The following is a 19,184-nucleotide window of genomic DNA, read 5'->3' as shown; positions in this document are numbered from 1 at the left end:
CCCAAGATGGATCCCTGGGGAACCCCATAATTTATGGTCATACAGGGTGAATTGTGATCATTGACGCATACACATTGCTGCCTTCCGTATAGGTAAGAGCGGAACCAATCGAGAGATATCCCTCTGACACCATAGTGATATAGCTTATACAATAAGATCTCAAAGTCTACTGTGTCAAAGGCCTTGGATAGATCCAAAAAATGCCAATACCGCATTTTCCTTCTTCAATACAGTCATTGACCTTTTCCAAAAGGTCGAATATAGCCATACAGGTGGTGCTTTTTTTACGAAAACCATATTGGGAGGGGACAAGGATATTTAGTTTTTCCAGAAAGCCATTCAGTCGGTTATAGACCACTTTCTCAAATATTTTTGAAAATGTTGGTAAAATTGAAATTGGCCTATAATTGTTCATATTATTTTTATCACCTGATTTAAAAATTGGGATTATTTTTGCCACTTTGGACATTTTGGGTACAATGCCAGCACTAAGTGACAGGTTTATACAGTGACAGAGAGGATTTATGATCACATTTGCTATGGCTTTCAAGATTTTGCTACATATCCCGTCCACTCCAGCTGTATGTGATGACTTTAGGTCCATAATGATCGTATAAAGCTCATTGATGTCGGTTGGCTGCATGAAAAAGGAGCTAGGGTAGCTGCCTGATAAAAATTATTTAAAGGAATACCCTGGAGGTTGACCTATTTTACTGGATGGGTTTTCCCCAATAGAAGCAAAAAAGGTATTAAAACTATTGGCAAGATCAGCCCTATTTGACCCTGTATCCGGAACAACAGGGGCCTTATGTCCCTTGTTGAGAACAGTATTCAACACGTTCCATGTTCTCCTACAATAATAGAATAGAATAGGATATTTCTTTATTGTCATTGTACATTGTACAACGAAATTGTAAGCAAAACTAATTTAGTGCAAATTCATAATAACACATAAAAACATAGATAAAGATACATAAAAATAGCAAGCACACAGCTCACACGCACAGTCATTCTTGTCTTGTGTTCAGCGACACTATTGCTCTCGGGTAAAAAGTGTTCTTAAATCTGTTTGTCCAGCATTTTATTGTCCTGTATCTCCTGCCCGAGGGAGGAGATACAGGACTCTATCATCTCTTTGCCCTTTGGTTTTATCAGGTCAGTAATGTATTATTCACTCACGCTTAAAGTGAGGGATGAGGCAAAAACTAAGCCAGACCCACTGTGTTGTCAGTTCACACCTGAGAGCATGAAAAGATCGGAGTTAACTAGTTCTCTCCTCCGTGCAGGACGAGTGCTACCAGGTGCGTCAGATCTTTGCTCAGAAGTTGCACTTGGCTCTGGTCAAACTGACGTTGCCACTGGAGTACCTGTCCGTCTTCGCCCTGTGCGCCAAGGACCCGGTGAAGGAGCGCCGCGCCCACGCCCGACAGTGTCTGCTGAAGAACATCTCAGTGCGCAGAGAGTACATCAAGCAGAACTCACTCACTCAGGGTAAAGGTGGCACAACGTGGCATGAAGGATGACTCGGGTCAGTAATGTGGCGTCCCTCTCCTTGCAGACAAACTGATGTCCTTCCTTCCTGAGTATGTTGTCCCTTTTATGGTCCACCTGCTGGCTCATGACCCAGACTTCACAAAACCGCAGGAATACGACATGCTCAAAGACATCAAAGAGTGAGTGGCGAGCCGTAATGTGTATTTTTAGCAATAAAAAAAAAAGGGATTAATTAGGATCTTTAATTAATCTCTTTTTTTAAACTCACCTACAAAAATGCTGTAAAAAGCTCTCAACTTTTCGTATTTTCATTTAAATGAATTACATTATTATTAACATAGATATACAAACCCCGTTTCCATATGAGTTGGGAAATTGTGTTAGATGTAAATATAAACGGAATACAATGATTTGCAAATAATTTTCAACCCATATTCAGTTGAATATGCTACAAAGACAACATATTTGATGTTCAAACTCAAACATTTTTTTTTTTTTGCAAATAATAATTAACTTAGAATTTCATGGCTGCAACACGTGACAAAGAAGTTGGGAAAGGTGGCAAACACTTATTTGGAACATCCCACAGGTGTGCAGGCTAATTGGGAACAGGTGGGTGCCATGATTGGGTATAAAAGTAAATTCCATGAAATGCTCCGTCATTCACAAACAAGGATGGGGTGAGGGTCACCACTTTTGTCAACAAATGCGTGAGCAAATTGTTGAACAGTTTAAGAAAAACCTTTCTCAAGCAGCTATTGCAAAGAATTTAGGGATTTCACCATCTATGGTCTGTAATATCATCAAAGGGTGCAGAGAATCTGGAGAAATCACTGCACGTAAGCAGCTAAGCCCGTGACCTTCGATCCCTCAGGCTGTACTGCATCAACAAGCGACATCGGTGTGTAAAGGATATCACCACATGGGCCCAGGAACACTTCAGAAACCCACTGTCAGTAACTACAGTTGGTCGCTACATCTGTAAGTGCGAGTTAAAACTCTCCTATGCAAGGCGAAAACCGTTTATCAACAACACCCAGAAACGCCGTCGGCTTCGCTTTGCCTGAGCTCATCTAAGATGGACTGATACAAAGTGGAAAAGTGTTCTGTGGTCTGACGAGTCCACATTTCAAATTGTTTTTGGAAACTGTGGACATCGTGTCCCCCGGACCAAAGAGGAAAAGAACCATCCAGATTGTTATAGGTGCAAAGTGTGAAAAGCCAGCATCTGTGATGGTATGGGGGTGTATTAGTGCCCAAGGCATGGGTAACTTACGCATCTGTGAAGGCGCCATTAATGCTGAAAGGTACCGTACATACAGGTTTTGGAGCAACATGTTGCCATCCAAGCAACGTTACCATGAACGCCCCTGCTTATTTCAGCAAGACAATGCCAAGCCACGTGTTGCATCAACGTGGCTTCATAGTAAAAAAGTGCGGGTACTAGACTGGCCTGCCTGTAGTCCAGACCTGTTTCCCATTGAAAATGTGTGGCGCATTATGAAGCCTAAAATACCACAAGGGAGACCCGCGGACTGTTGAACAACTTAAGCTGTACATCAAGCAAGAATGGGAAAGAATTCCACCTGAGAAGCTTAAAAAATGTGTCTCCTCAGTTCCCAAACGTTTACTGAGTGTTGTTAAAAGGAAAGGCCATGTAACACAGTGGTGAACATGCCCTTTCCCAACTACTTTGGCACGTGTTGCAGCCATGAAATTCTAAGTTTATTATTTGCAAAAAAAAAATTAAGTTTATGAGTTTGAACATCAAATATGTTGTCTTTGTAGTGCATTCAATTGAATATGGGTTGAAAAGGATTTGCAAATCATTGTATTCCTTTTATATTTACATCGAACACAATTTCCCAACTCATATGGAAACGGGGTTTGTACTTTATAGCAAAAGAAGTAACTTTTTAGACTATTCTCTTGTTTTTAACATACTTCAACAAATGCAGTCTTTTTTTATTTACCGTATTTTCCGGACTTTAAAGCGCACCTGGATATGAACTTTAATTTAAATAGTGTTCCATATATTAGCTGCACCGGACTATAAGCCGCAGATATATACGTTGTAAAAGGAAGACAATTTTAGAAATGTTTATTGAATAGCATACATTAATTGTTTCCTAACAGTGTCTATAACACGGCAGTTAAACGGCTGATCGAACAAAACAAGTCATCGTCATGCACTAGCTGCGGAAGCTAGCTCTCCAATCAGCTAAACCAACTCCACGGTGGCATTTTGGTGAATTTACGAAACTGAAACAATACAAAAAGAATGCTGTTGTAAGGTAATAGTACTAACACAGACGCTCGTAAACATGTTAGGATATTAACTAATGCTAACCACACTAGCTTGATGACATTACGATAGCGCATACACATATGCCATACTTGCCAACCCTCCCGAATTTTCCGGGAGACTCCCGAAATTCAGCGCCTCTCCCGAAAATCTCCCGGGACAAATATTCTCCCGATTTTCAGCCGGACCTGTAAGCCACGCCCCCTCCAGCTCCATGCGGACCTGAGTGAGGACAGCCTTTTTTCATGACGGGAGGACAACAGGGTGACAAGAACTAAATCATCCCGACTAGAGATAAATTGTATTATTATGTTTATCTTACCTAAAAATAAATATATTTATTAATTTAAAAAAAAAAAAACTAAATACATTTTTACTATATTTTGCTAAAAACATCAAAATTATTTGTATTTTTATTTGTATTTTTTCGTGACTCCTTATTACATCCAGCCATAGAATTATACATTAAAATAAACATATTTGAAATAATTTATTTTAAATTATCATAATAATTCATTTAAAATGACCATATTTAATTATTAAAATAATTGCTTGTTTATCAACAACTTTAGCATTTTATTCATTACATTTTGAAACTCTCAGAAGCCAAGTTATGTTATATTCCTTAATATTTATTTATGCAAGTTTGAAGTATCAATTATCTAAACACAGTTTTGTTTGCATATTTTCAGAATGTATATATATATATGTATATATATATATGTGTGTGTGTGTGTGTGTGTGTGTGTGTGTGTGTGTGTATATATATATATATATATATATATATATACACATATATGTATATATATATATATATATATATATATATATATATATATATATATATATATATGTATGTGTGGGGAAAAAAAATCACAAGACTATTTCATCTCTACAGGCCTGTTTCATGAGGGGGGGTACCCTCAATCGTCAGGAGATTTTAATGGGAGCATTCGCATACCATGGTTTATATAGGGCACAGAGTGGGTGGGTACAGGCTGGCCTAGGGGCGTGGTGATTGGCTCATGTGTTACCTAGGAGGTGTTTCCGTCTATGGCGGCATGTTGTTACAATTTCGCTGCGCTTGTTGAGGGATGACAGGTCTGGACGGTAAATAATAAACAGTTTCTCTTTCAAGCATAGGTTGCATCTTTTATTACCACTATTGTAAGGTGTGCTGGATGCAAGAATTTGCCATGTTATTGAATATTCAACATTATTGTCTTTGAGGTCCCAAATGTGTTTGCTGAGTTCTGTGGTATTTCGCAGGTTTTTGTTCCTGAAAGAAGCCTTGTGATTGTTCCATCTGGTTTTGAATTCTCCCTCGGTTAATCCTACATATGTGTCGGATGTGTTAATGTCCTTGCATATTACCTTAGATTGGTAGACAACTGATGTTTGTAAGCATCCCCCGTTGAGAGGGCAATCAGGTTTCTTTCGACAATTACATCCTTTGTTGGTTTTGGAGTCGCTCTGTCTGAGGGCCGACGGCTCATTTGCAATTGTTTTGTTGTGGTTTGAGATGATTTGTCGTATATTGTTCATGCAGCTGTAGCTCAATTTAATGTTGTTCTTGTTGAATACTTTTCTTAGGGTGTTGTCTTTGGGAAAGTGTTTGTCAATCAGATTGAGGAATTTGTGTCCAATGTTCGTTGAGACGTTTTTGCTGTATGGGGGGTTGTACCAGATGATGTCGTTCTGTTTTCTGTTCTTTTTTGGCTGGTTTCCTGGCGTGGGTTCATAGGTGAGGGTGAAATTGTATCCGCTTTCATCAAGGGCTTTTTGGTACGGTGGGGTTGCTTGGTCAAATTCAGCTTTGCTAGATGACAGCATCGATAGCCTTTTATTGATTCCACACATACATATATTGCGCTCTACTACGGTATCGAGCACTATTTTTTGGATAACCTTATTAAGACATATATATATATATATATATATATATGTATATATATATACCGGTGTATATATATATATATATACATATATGTATGAATGAAATACTTGACTTGGTGAATTCTAGCTGTCAATATACTCCTCCCCTCTTAACCACGCCCCGCCCCACCCCCGACCACGCCCCTACCCCCCACCTCCCGAAATCGGAGTTCTCAAGGTTGACAAGTATGACATATGCATGCAAACACTCCTGCAGACATCACACATGGGACGGTTCAGTAAGTAAGAATTGTTTTAGTTATATTGTAAAACTTACAAACATTGCTTGGAGTGATGAATGAAGACTCTGTAAGAGTAGAAACGCTATGGATGACTTACAAAAAGGTACAAGTGCCCTTCCGTCTTCTATGTTGTCCATGCGGTTCAAAGCTCTAAACAGAAGAGCACTGCAGCACCTGCAGTGAGCAAACTTGCCCAAAAGATGGCGTCATCCCCACTTTTCAGTGTTTTTTATTTTTCAAATATTAGCAATATGGCCGTCAGCGGGAAAAAAAAGCCATAAATTAGCCGCAGGGATCAAAGCGTAGAAAAAAAGCGGCGACTTATAGTCTGGAATTAACGGTAATTGGCATTAACACGGTTGACACTACTATTTCATTTTTTTGTGATTGTGTACGAGCGACTGCAACCATGTTGTTTTTGTACTCAGGTGTCTATGGTTCATGCTGGAGGTGTTGATGACCAAGAACGAGAATAATAGTCACGGTTTTCTGAGGAAAATGGTGGAGAAAATCAAACAGACCAAAGATGCACAGTGTCCTGATGACATCAAAGCCAACGAGGTACAAGCAATAAGAAGAAAATGACCCAGTGAATCTGAAGAGACTATTGTGATATTGTGTGATGTGTTTGCAGAAGCTATATATCCTCTGTGATGTTGCTCTCTTCGTCATCGTCAACAAGAGCACCGCGTGTCACCTGGACTGTCCAAACGACCCCGTACTACCCGACAAGTTCTACTTGGCGCCCGAGAAGGTGATAAAGCTTTACATTAAAGGGGAACTGCACTATTTGTGGAACTTTGCCTCATTCACAATTAGTATGTAGGACAAGAATACATATGTTTAATTTTTTTATGCATTCTAATTCATAATTAAATGTCAGCAAAAGTCTGGTTAGAATGGAGCCTTTGGAAGTCGCTCTATTCTGCATATAAAGCGTTTAAAAAATATCCAAACCCCTCCATTAAGGTTTTATATACATTCTGTAAGTATAAATGTAGTAACATTCATAATAACATGTAGTATTTACTAGAAATGTCCGATAATGGCTTTTTTGCCGATATCCGATATTCCGATATTGTTCCACTCTTAGTGGATATCAACCGATACCGATATATACAGTCGTGGAATTAACACATTATGCCTAATTTTGTTGTGATGCCCCGCTGGATGCATTAAACAATGTAACAAGGTTTTCCAAAATAAATCAACTCAAGTTATGGAATAAAAATGCCAACATGGCACTGCCATATTTATTATTGAAGTCACAAAGTGCTTTTTTTTTTTTACATGCCTCAAAACAGCAGCCTGGAATTTGGGACTTGAGCATGAGGAGGTTGAGGTGGGCGGGGTTGGGGGGCGGGGGTGTATATTGTAGCGTCCCGGAAGAGTTAGTGCTGCAAGGGGTTCTGGGTATTTGTTCTGTTGTGTTTATGTTGTGTTACGGTGCGGATGTTCTCCCGAAATGTGTTTGTCATTCTTGTTTGGTGTGGGTTCACAGTGTGGTGCATATTTGTAACAAACTTGTTTATACGGCCACCCTCAATGTGACCTGTATGGCTGTTGACCAAGTATGAGTGGCATTCACTTGTGTGTGTGAAAAGCCGTAGATATTATGTGATTGGGCCGGCACGCAAAGGCAGTGCCTTTAAGGTTTATTGGCACTCTGTACTGCTCCCTACGTCCGTGTACACAGCGGCCTTTTAAAAAGTTATAAATTTTACATTTTGAAACCGATACCGATAATTTCCGATATTACATTTTAAAGCATCTATCGGCCGATAATATCAGCAGTCCGATATTATTGGACATCTCTAGTATTTACCTATTTTGCTCATTTTAAGCATAATTAAAAAAACGCATCACGTTTGCTTTTTCCTTCAACATTACTGATTACTACTGGACAATGTCTGCTGTCATTAGGATGCCGACTGATGGGATGTTCATATATGACTCATGATCCTAACCAACAAAATAGGGGGGTGGAACCAAGCGTCTTTTCTTGTTTTTTTCGCCATATCCGGGTCTAAATTGGATGCCAAAGTTGACCAATTTGTCCTCATCCGTCTACTATCCAGGTGAGAGGCATTATTTATGATATAGGATCAACTTTCACAAGCGCCGATGCAAGGGAGCAGCCGACACAAGCTAGTTAGCGCCGCTAAAAATAGTTAGTTAGTCTGCGTCAGTGCTTCTAGTTACAATATCACAAATACTTGGTTAATAATTGTTGCATGTTTTTTAGGGGACTTTATGGGCGAATAAGAGTGACTCTATTGTAAGCGGACTTTGATTCACGAGTTGGAATGCATTAAAAAAAATACATGTGTTTTGTTGTCTTACATAACGATTGCGAACGATAGGCTAAACCAGTGGTTCTCAAACTTTTTTTGTCATCCCCCACTTTGGACAAGGGGGAGTTTTCAAGCCCCACCTGCCCCCATCGCCCCAACAGAGCGCTAATGCCAAGCTTTAACATTTTCAAATTTATTGAACATCAAGTTGTATACATTCAAACTCAATAACATAAAATAACATCAAGTTCAATAATAAATAAAATAACTGTGCAGCTGTGGTACAACTTCCATCAAGTTCAATAATAAATAAAACAAAAGTGTTATAACTTGCATCAAGTTCAATAATAAATCAAAAAAGTGTTATAACTTGCATCACGTTCAATAATAAATCAAAAAAAGTGTTATAACTTGCATCAAGTTCAATAATAAATCAAATAAAAGTGTTATAACTTGTGTAACCCATATTTAAATATGGGTTACACTTGCATCAAGTTCAATAAAAAAAAAAAAAGTGTTATAACTTGCATCAAGTTCAATAATAAATCAAAAAAAGTGTTATAACTTGCATCAAGTTCAATAATAAATCAAAAAAAGTGTTATAACTTGCATCAAGTTCAATAATAAATCAAATAACTTGCATCAAGTTCAATAATAAATCAAAAAGTGTTATAACTTGCATCAAGTTCAATAATAAATCAAATAAAAGTGTTATAACTTGCATCAAGTTCAATAATAAATCAAATAACTTGCATCAAGTTCAATAATAAATAAAACAAAAGTGTTATAACTTGCATCAAGTTCAATAATAAATCAAAAAAAGTCTTATAACTTGCATCAAGTTCAATAATAAATCAAATAACTTGCATCAAGTTCAATAATAAATACAATAAAAGTGCCACTTTGCAATCTTTGCAAAAAAAAAAGGAGGAGCTATGCATTTGGCAAGACAGGGCAAAGTGACAGCACTTTTCCCCGGGAGAGCCACCTTGCTTCACTGTGAAACAGCACGGCTGTATGATCAGCTCCCATTTCCTCACACAGTGCAGAGAACAGTCGCACTTTCAGTGGTCGTGTTTTGATCAAATTTACCGCGCTCACAACATCTGTTAAAACCTCATTGAGTTCGGGGCTGAGCTGCCTTGACGCAAGTGTTTCCTGGTGAATGACACAGTGTGTGCCCGTCACATTTATGTTTCTCTGCAGGCGCTGGCTCTGGCTCGATGACCTTTGAGGTTCGAGTCACAAATGTATATATTTGTGTAATTGTGGTTCACACATTAGGCTGCTACCCATCCGCGCGAAAGTTTGTTCCGCTTAGCCCCGCCCCCATTAGTTACTGTTGCTATGTCTGTCAAACTTTCGCTCGTACCGAGAAATATAAAGCCTACAGTAAAAATAAGTACCGGTAATTTCCATTTATTTATATAGTGGATTTCACAGACAGAATCACAAAGTGATTTACAGTGTGTATAGAAAATGAAAGCATAGTAAAAAAAATAATCTAAGAATATAATAATAAATAAATAAATTTAAAGTGAAATTTCCTCCCGTCCCTCGCGCCCCACCTGTCATGTCTCTATTCCCCACCAGTGGGGCGCGCCTCACACTTTGAGAAACGCTGGGCTAAACACCTCAAACAAGTCCAGTTCCCCTTGAAGATGCAATAGTGTCCCAGCTAACATAATCACACAGCATATTTTACCTATGTTGCTTTCATACCACACTTATCATTTCTTACTTTGACTTACACTCTTCTTCTTTTATCATCAGGACTTCCAAAATGACAAGGACTATCTGGCAGCAGACATGCGACAAATGTTACTCACAGGAAAGGTAAAACACATTTTGGAAGATACCGTATTTTCCGGACCATAAGGCGCATTAAAGGGGTCATACTATGATTCTTTTTTCTAAATGTAAAAGACTTCCTTTAGGTCTACATAACATGTGATGGTGGTTCCTTGGTCAAAATGTTGCATAGATGATGTTTTACACATCATCTTCAAGTAGAACTTACGGTAAAAGGAAGTTTACCACCAATGACATGTACATTGATATATATAATGTCATGTAACTAACAAGTGTCACTAAAAGACCCAAGAAAAAGTGAATCCCATGAGGTGGAGTGATGTACGCTGAAGTGGCGACTTTGTGTTCTGCAGCCTAAACCGACTGCAGTGTTGGCGACGGTCAACAAAGCCCTGACCGTACCAGGCAGAAAGATCTTCAAGACCCCAGTAGTTACCAGCAGTAATACCAGCACCACCAACTCCTCACCACTAAGCTCATCCCCCGTCATCGTCAACAAGAACACGTATGCTCTCAAAGTACCTCCAACACAAAAAAGCACACTGGCAGTAAAAATTATTGTCTTTGTGTTTTTTTTAACTCCCAGCAAGAGCATCACAGCCACAGAACCGGCCGAGAGCCGAACGCAAGAAAACAACGAGAACCCGTTAATCAAGAATGAGGAAGGCAAGGTGGAGGTAAGCTGAACTGGAGCTTCTCATTAAGATCAACAGGTATCATAGATATGTTCCCCCTGCCAGAAGGAGCCTAGTAAGAACGTCACCCCCAACGCCGGGAAGGAAACGCCGCCCGTTAAACGGCGTGGTCGGCCACCCAAAACGACGGCGGCTGCCCCTCCTGCGGCGGCGAGCAAAGACACGGCGAGCACAGGCGCCGGACGAGGTCGGAAGAGAGCGGCGGACGCCAACTCCACCCCATCCACGGAGTCGGCCAAGGTGTCAAAGCAGCAGAATGATGAGGGGACAAATCAACAGATTGACGTGCAGAGGTAAGTCTCCAAATGCTAAGGCAATGTCCACACCAACACGGATATTTTCATTTTCCACTTGCAAACAATGCTTTCTGTCCTTAAAGGGGAACTGCACTTTTTGGGGAATTTTGCCTATCAGTCAAAATCATTATGAAAGACATGACGACGGATGTATTTTTTTTTTTAATGCATTCTTTAATTAATAAATAAATGCAGTGAGATACCAAATGTAAATGGAGTATTGTTGGCGCTTTTTGGATGGTTAATTATTGGATTTTATGGATGGAATAGAGCAGTGGTTCTCAAATGGGGGTATGCGTACCCCTGGGGGTACTTGAAGGTATGCCAAGGGGTACGTGAGATTTTTTTTAAATGTCTGTCAAAAAGAATAGTGAAAAGAAATGCAACAATGCAATATTTAGTGTTGACAGCTAGATTTTTTGTGGACATGTTCCATAAATATTGATGTTAGATTTATTTTTTTGTGAAGAAATGTTTAGAATTAAGTTCATGAATCCAGATGGATCTCTATTACAATCCCCAAAGAGGGCACTTTAAGTTGATGATTACTTCTATGTGTAGAAATCTTTATTTATAATTGAATCACTTGTTTATTTTTCAACAAGTTTTTAGTTATTTTTATATCTTTTTTTCCAAATAGTTCAAGAAAGACCACAACAAATGAGCAATATTTTGCACTTATACAATTATATAATAAATCAGAAACTGATGACATAGTGCTGTATTTTACTTCTTTATCTCAACCAAAAATGCTTTGCTCTGATTAGGGGGTACTTGAATTAAAAAACATGTTCACAGGGGGTACATCACTGAAAAAAGGTTGAGAACCACTGGAATAGAGGACCTCCCATTGGCTCCGCTGTAAGCAGACTTTTATTTACGTTTATTTGCGAGTTAGAAAGCATTAAAAAAAAAAAAACATCAGTTATGTCTTTCATAAGAATTGTGAACAGTAGGTAAAATTCCCCAAAAAATGCAGTTCCCCTTCAAACATCCCGATTCAGTTAAAAATCTCCCGGATTGTGACGTTTTTGTGAGATTATAAAACACTGGGGGTGTGAATCTTTGGGCACCGAAACGATTCGATCCAATCCCGATTCTTGGGGTGACGATTCCATTCAGAATCAATTCTCGATTCAAACAGATTCTTGCAAAGTACCGTATTTTCCGGACTATAGGCCGCACCTGTATGTAAGCCGCAGCCACAACATCTTAGAATTAAAAAATTGTTTTCCGTATATTAGCCGCACTGGACTATAAGCCGCAGGTACATACGTTGTGAAATAAGTTATTTCTTCTGTAAATGTTTATTTACCTACTAAACTGTGTCTGTAACTTTGCTGTAAAACGGCTGAGCAAACGAAACAGAAGTCATGGTCATGGACCCACTAGCTGTTGGAAGCTAGCTCTCCAATCAGCTAAACCAGGGGTGCTCATTACGTCGATCGCGATCTACCGGTCGATCTCGGAGGGTGTGTCAGTCGATCACCAGCCAGGCATTAAAAAAATAGTCCTAAAAATGAGCGATCATAAATCTTCACTATGACGTCACTTTCGTCACTTGATTGACATTCACGGCACCCGAGGGTCTTCTGAGATGACGCTGGCTGCTGCCAGCTCATTAAAATTACCGACTGGAAGGCGAGAAACACTTTATTTCAACAGACTCTGGCGCCGTACCTGTCGTCAAAACTCCAAAGACCGACTGCACAGTTGCACAATAAAAGCTCTGCTTCATCCTGCCTGCGCTACCAAAATAAGAGTCTCAGAAAGCTGGCGTGTACAAGCTAGCAAGCTACGGAGTTTGCCGACAATGTATTTCTTGTAAAGTGTATACAAAGGAGTACGGAAGCTGGACAAATAAGATGCCAAAAACCAACCACTTTCATGTGGTATTGGACAGAAAGGAGGACTTTTTTTCTCCTCCATTCGAAAATGCGGACGTTATCATCACCACTGTCTGATTCTAATCAATGCAAGTCATCACAATCAGGTAATACACCAACTTATATTCTTGTCTTCATGAAAGAAAGGAATCTATATGTGTTAAACATGCTTGTATTATCTTTAACCACCTTTAACTTGTTAACAATATTAACTATATGTGTTAAACATGCTTGTATTATCTGTAACCACCTTTAAGTTAACAATATTAACTATATGTGTTAAACATGCTTGTTTTATCTTTAACCACCTTTAAGTTGTTAACAATATTAACTATTTGTGTTAAACATGCTTGTATTATTTTTAACCACCTTTAACTTGTTAACAATATTGACTATATGTGTTAAACATGCTTGCATTATCTGTAAACACCTTTAACTTGTTAACAATATTAACTATATGTATTAAACATACTTGTATTATCATTAAACACCTTTAATGTATTAACAATATTAACTATATGTGTTAAACATGCTTGCATTATCATTAAACACCTTTAACTTGTTAACAAAAACATATATTTCATAAATAAGTAAATATAAATTATATATATGAATGAGGTAGATCCCCACGACTTGATCAATTGAAAAGTAGCTCGCCTGCAGAAAAAGTGTGAGCACCCCTGAGCTAAACAGACTCAATAACTCCACGGTGGCGTTTTGGGGAATTTACGAAACTGAAACAAAACAAAAGGAATGCCATTGTAAGTTAATACTAAGACAAACACTTGTAAATGTGTTAGCATATTAGCTAATGCTAACAACGCTAGCTTGATTACATCACAATAGCACGTACAAATATGCATGAAAACACTCCTGCAGACGTCACACATGGGACGGTTTAGTAAGTAGGAATTGTTTTAGTTATATTGTAAATCTTACAGAATGAAGAATCTATACGAGAAGAAACGCTTTAGACGGCTTGAAGACAAGACACCTGTACTTCCGGTTGAAAGCTCAGTCACTACCGCATTAACAGTCCATTTTTGTGTAACACTAGTTACACAAAAACACATTGCCAGATGGCTGCTATTTCAGCGTTATGATTTGCCAAAATATACAAGACAGCTGGTAAAAGTGTTCTCATGTGGATAAAGGTCGTAGTTGGACAAAATGTGCCTTTTTGAAAATATCCGTGTTTGTGTGGAAAAGTTTTTGGAAATGAAACCAACTGACTTTGATGTCGTCCCTGTTACGTTCAAGGTAAAGGGTGGAGCCACAAGTGTAGTTAAAGGGCCAGAATTCAACCATGTTCTTCTCCTGGACACTTACGGACCTTTCTTAAATCATACCTGCATACCTTTTACTTTCACACCACATCCTAGAAGGTTTGTAAACACTCTGTAGTTATGATTTTAAGCTCCTTGTATGTAGGTCTTATCCCCCCGGACCGTTTATTTTTGTTTTTTTTTGGCATACTGCTGCTTTTGTGGAGACATTTTTAAGAAAAGAAAAAAAGTCATGGACGTTTTACAAAAATTTTAATCTGGTATGATTATTGTTTATTAAATTCCCTGATAAAACTCCTCCTGTACGACTCCTTCCTCAATAATCTCCATATATTTTCCCCACTGCTCGGTCACACACTTTGTAAATACTAATCCAAAACAATAATGGCTGCATGAACCCATGCCAACCATCTTTGTTACAACACTGTCTTCTTAGTTGCTTTAGGCTTGAACTTTCTTTTTTCTAAAGGACCAAATGACAAGTTTGCATTCTGACCTGCTCCTCCGCCGAGCCTGGAGGGAAAACACCTTTTTCATATGAATTCTTTTTGTTTTTACTGTCAAAAGTATGTGATTTTACTTCACCCTGGAGTGCATAAATGGTATACTACCATGAAAGTATTTTTCAGTCTTTGTCCTGTTTTATAATTAAATGTAGTTTGTACCTTTTGTCCGTTATTTTTCATGCACGAAGGTTTGATACGGCCACAGAAAGTTTGACTGACTTGAAATGTCTCACAATGTTGTTTGTCGCTCAGCACAACACTTTGGCAAATGACACATGCAAGATGGGTGAGAAAGTATTGACCAAAAGGTCTTTGAAGGGGGCGGGGTTAAACAGCCAATTGTCAATACTGTGCACCCCTAGGGTCTAAAACACATTGTGTCTAACTTCTGTGGTATCAATTGTTTGGTTTGAAGGTTATTCATCCATCTACCTGTATCTTCTTCCGCTTATCCGAGGTTCGCAGGGGCAACAGCCTCAGCAGAGAAGCCCAGACTTCTCTCTCCCTAGCCACTTCGTCCAGCTCCTCCCGGCGCTCCCAGACCAGTTGGGAGACATGGTCTCCCCGAAGTGTCCGGTTGGATGTGCCCTAAGCACTTCCCCTGAAGGCATCTGGTCAACCACCTCATCTGGCTCCATATTTATTCTGAGCTCCTCCCGGATGACAGAGCTTCTCAGCCTATCTCTAAGGGAGAACCTGGCCACCCGACGGAGAAAACTCATTTTGGCTGCTTATTTCGGGCATAACCCAAAGATCTCAGGAACGTAGATCAACCGGTAAGTCGAGAGCTTTGCCTTTCGGCTCAGCTCGTTCTTCACCACGACGGATCGATACCGGGTCCGCATCACTGCAGATGCCGCCCCGATCCGCCTGTCGATCTAACGATCCACTCTTCCTTCACTCGTGAACAAAACTCAAGAGTAACTTGAACTCCTCCACTTGGGACATGGCACTATACCCGTTTCCCGGGCGAGAACCATGGACTCGGTCTTGGAGGTGCTGATTCTCATTCCAATCGCTTCACACTCTGATGCGAACCGATCCAGTGAGAGCTGAAGATCCTGGCCAGATGAAGCCATCAGGACCACATCATCTGCAAAAATCAGAGACCTAATCCTGCAGCCACCAAACGGGATCCCCTCCATACCCTGACTGCGCCAAGAAATTCTGTCCATTAAAGTTGTAAACAGAATCGGTGACAAAGGGCAGCTCTGACGGATTCCAACCCTCACTGGACACAGTTCCGACTTACAATGCGGACCAAGCGCTGACACTGATCATACATCGGACCACCACTATCAGTGGGTCCGATACCCCATACTCTCCAAGCACTCCCCACAGGACCTGGGGACACGCTCGAATGCCTTCTCCAAGTCCACAAAACACATGTAGACTGGTTAGGCACCCTCAAGGACCCTGCCAAGAGTATAGAGCTGGTCCACAGTTCCACCACCAGTCAATCAATCAAAGTTTATTTATATAGCCCTAAATCACAAGTATCTCGAAGGGCTGCACAAGCCACAACATCCTCGGCTCAGATCCCAGGACCAAAACCACACTGCTCCTCCTGAATCCGAGGTTTGACAATCCAGCGTAGCCTCCTCTCCAGTACAATAGAAGGTTAGCAAGCTACATTTTTTGTTTAAAAAATTTTTTAATTGTGTAATTGCATTGTTTTTGATTGCAACATTGTTAGAATAGGGTATACAAATATAATATACATGCCTTCTCAAGACCCCTAAGACTCCCACTATAACTGCTATTTTTTAACAGACTGTAATCCTGATATATGACCATGCTCTTTCCATGAAACCCAAATTAATTTAATTCTTGCTGATTGAAAAACTAACATTTGGTGTAATTGTGTCCCTTAACCACTAAATGGCGCCAGAAAACCATGACGAACTAGATGAAGCAATTACCGTACTGAAGGATTTGCGTGTGAACGCTCCAATGCTGAAGTTGAACTGCAAGATGACTAATTGTTGACTTAGAGCACACAATTCCTCAACAGGCGGAATATTTTGGAGTTGGAACGGTTTGAATTGGATAAAAAATGTGGAAGTTTGAAAAATGTCCCATTCTGTTTAAAAGGGAAAAGCGGGAATTTTTTGGAAAATGCGAAATATTTTTTGAATGTTGGGAATGAGTTGATATGGCTGGTGTTGGAATTTTTTAAATCGGTCGAGAAATGTTGAAGTAACTTTTTCATTTGAGAAATAGTATTACGGAATTTTGGGAAAACTAGGATTTTTTCCAGTTTTGTCTTGATTTAGGGAATGTTTTGACAGTGGAACTGTTGAAGTGGGTTGAAAAATGTGGAACGAGTAGTCAACAGAAAAAAATGGGAATTCCTGGAATTTTTCTGAACTTGAATAAGTGATAGTTTGAATGTCCAGGATGGGGGAATGTGTTGAAGGTGAAATGGTTTGAATCGGTTGAAAAATGTGGAAATGGTGTAAGTTAGAAAAATGGCCAATACATTTTGAATGGGAAAAATGTCCCAGAAAACCTGGAAATCTGGGAATTTTTTGGAGTTTGTCAAGGGAATGCCCGCGATTCCTGAATAGGCTGAACAGTTTGAAGTTGGTAAGGTTTGAATCGGATGAAAAATGTAGAAGGTAGAGCGCGCCAAAATCTGGACAAGAAGAATAAAAAAAATAGATCCATTTTGGTGTAGAAAACGTGTGAATGTTTTGGAGCATTCACACAATCATTCTGAGCTTTGATAAGCGTAAATTAGTTAAACTGCCATTAAACCACTGAAATGCACTGAAAATGATCTTGGGCAGTTACTATAACATGGCAGATTATATATATATATATATATATATATATATATATATATATAAATAATTGGTGGGTGTAAATTCACTTTAGAAAAAAAACAAGAAAAATTAAAGCTGCAAGCAGCATTGGTCGGGCCCGCGTATTTGGCAGGTGCTAGTCCTAAGTGTCCCAATACTTTTGTTCAGTTTTCGTCATAAGTGTCCCAATACTTTTGTCTACTTTTAGTCCGAATTGTCCCAATACTTTTGTGTAGTGTACCTACCTTGTCTGCATTGTGTGGGCACGCTGGTGCAGCCTTCTTGAAAAAACAGCAGCATCAGCGCAGCGGCTCTTTGAAGGGTCATAAAATCAAAACCGGAGCCGGTATTAAACTATTTCGATAACTTTTAATCACAAGGGTCTAATCTCTCTCCTGTGTTTGAAGCCAAAACGACAAACAGAGGAGATAATGTTTGAAGACAGGTGACCGGTTTTTACAAAAATGTTGTATTGAAGAGGGAATTGCAAACTTCCTGTAGATTTTGGCTGAAGGATGTCAAAGAATGAAATGTAGGTCTAAGTGAGACCTACATAGAGGTTTTTGTTTCATGTCTTTCCGACCTACCCAGTGGGAGTTACAGGCAGTTTTGTCATTTTTTTCTTTCGAGGAGCAGTTTTTTCTGCGTTTTATTAAAAAATTGCGCTAGAGCGCAATTTTGAGATTTGGGGTTAGGTTTTTTTATTAGATGGCAATTTTTGCCAGTCCTGATGTGTGTATTAAGTTTGGTGAGTTTTGAAGCATGTTAAGGGGGTCAAATTACAGCTCAAAGAGGCAAAAGTGACTGTTTTTAGTACATTTTTGTCTTGAAGGGGGAATTGCTAACTTCCTGTTGATTTTTGCCCGAGGAAATTAATTAATGAAAAGTAGGTCTAAGTAAGACCTACATAGAGGTTTTTGTTTCATGTCTCTACAACATTCGTACTGGGAGTTATAAGCAGTTTTCTTTCTAGGGGGCGCTAGAGCGCAATTTTGTGTTTTGGGGTTAGGTTTTTTTTACCAAAGAGTTTTGTTCGCGTTTTTTTATGTGTGCGTCAAATTTGGTGAGTTTTGAAGCATGTTAAGAGGGTCAAAGTACAGCGCAAAGCTGCGGAAGAAGAATAATAATAAAACCTTACAAATTCAATAGGTCCTTATGTCCCATTGCATAAGAACTCCCTGTGGGAGTCCTTATGCAATGGGCCATGCGGGCCCTTATGTCCCATTGCATAAGGACTACCTGTGAGAGTCCTTAAGCAATGGGCCATGCGGGCCCTAAAAATGCTAAACTGACATTAGTTTCAGGTGAAACTCAACTTAAATGTCGTGCAAAATGTCATTCATTTGAGCTATTCCACTTCAAATGTCTATTTGTTATCATTTGCATGATCATTGTTTACAGTATTTCAAAACCTATTTTCTGAGATTTTCATCAATTGTCTGCCATAATCCAAGCTACATATTGAAATATCTTAAACTGCATGTCGTATTAGTTTCACTCTGTAATTGAACAAACCAGCGCATGATATTCTGATGTTTGTGTGAAGGCAAAATCTATAGTTTTTATAGAATAGGTGAGGAATGTTCTAGTTTTGATGATCAATTCCACAATGAATGTTGAAAGAAA

General features: G+C 39.2%; 1 protein-coding gene across 5 annotated transcripts in view; it reads left to right on the top strand.

Annotated features, from left to right (window-relative positions):
- Positions 1 to 14,915, top strand: part of pds5a (PDS5 cohesin associated factor A) — a 113,358-nt gene extending 98,443 nt beyond the window's left edge. For all 5 annotated transcript variants that reach the window (XM_061984381.2, XM_061984383.1, XM_061984380.2 and 2 more), the window contains exons 25-33: positions 1,287 to 1,491; positions 1,559 to 1,673; positions 6,405 to 6,537; positions 6,611 to 6,730; positions 10,044 to 10,106; positions 10,436 to 10,587; positions 10,669 to 10,759; positions 10,823 to 11,070; positions 14,220 to 14,915. In XM_061984381.2, the coding sequence (XP_061840365.1) occupies positions 1,287 to 1,491; positions 1,559 to 1,673; positions 6,405 to 6,537; positions 6,611 to 6,730; positions 10,044 to 10,106; positions 10,436 to 10,587; positions 10,669 to 10,759; positions 10,823 to 11,070; positions 14,220 to 14,223 (1,131 nt within the window). In that variant the 3' untranslated portion in view covers positions 14,224 to 14,915. The remainder of the gene's footprint in view (positions 1 to 1,286; positions 1,492 to 1,558; positions 1,674 to 6,404; positions 6,538 to 6,610; positions 6,731 to 10,043; positions 10,107 to 10,435; positions 10,588 to 10,668; positions 10,760 to 10,822; positions 11,071 to 14,219) is intronic.
- The last annotated feature ends 4,269 nt before the right edge of the window (positions 14,916 to 19,184 follow it).

The sequence above is a fragment of the Nerophis lumbriciformis genome, linkage group LG25 (genome assembly GCF_033978685.3).
Source record: "Nerophis lumbriciformis linkage group LG25, RoL_Nlum_v2.1, whole genome shotgun sequence".
In the NCBI taxonomy this organism is placed as follows: Eukaryota; Metazoa; Chordata; class Actinopteri; order Syngnathiformes; family Syngnathidae; genus Nerophis; species Nerophis lumbriciformis.
This window is presented reverse-complemented; position numbering and strand designations above follow the sequence as displayed.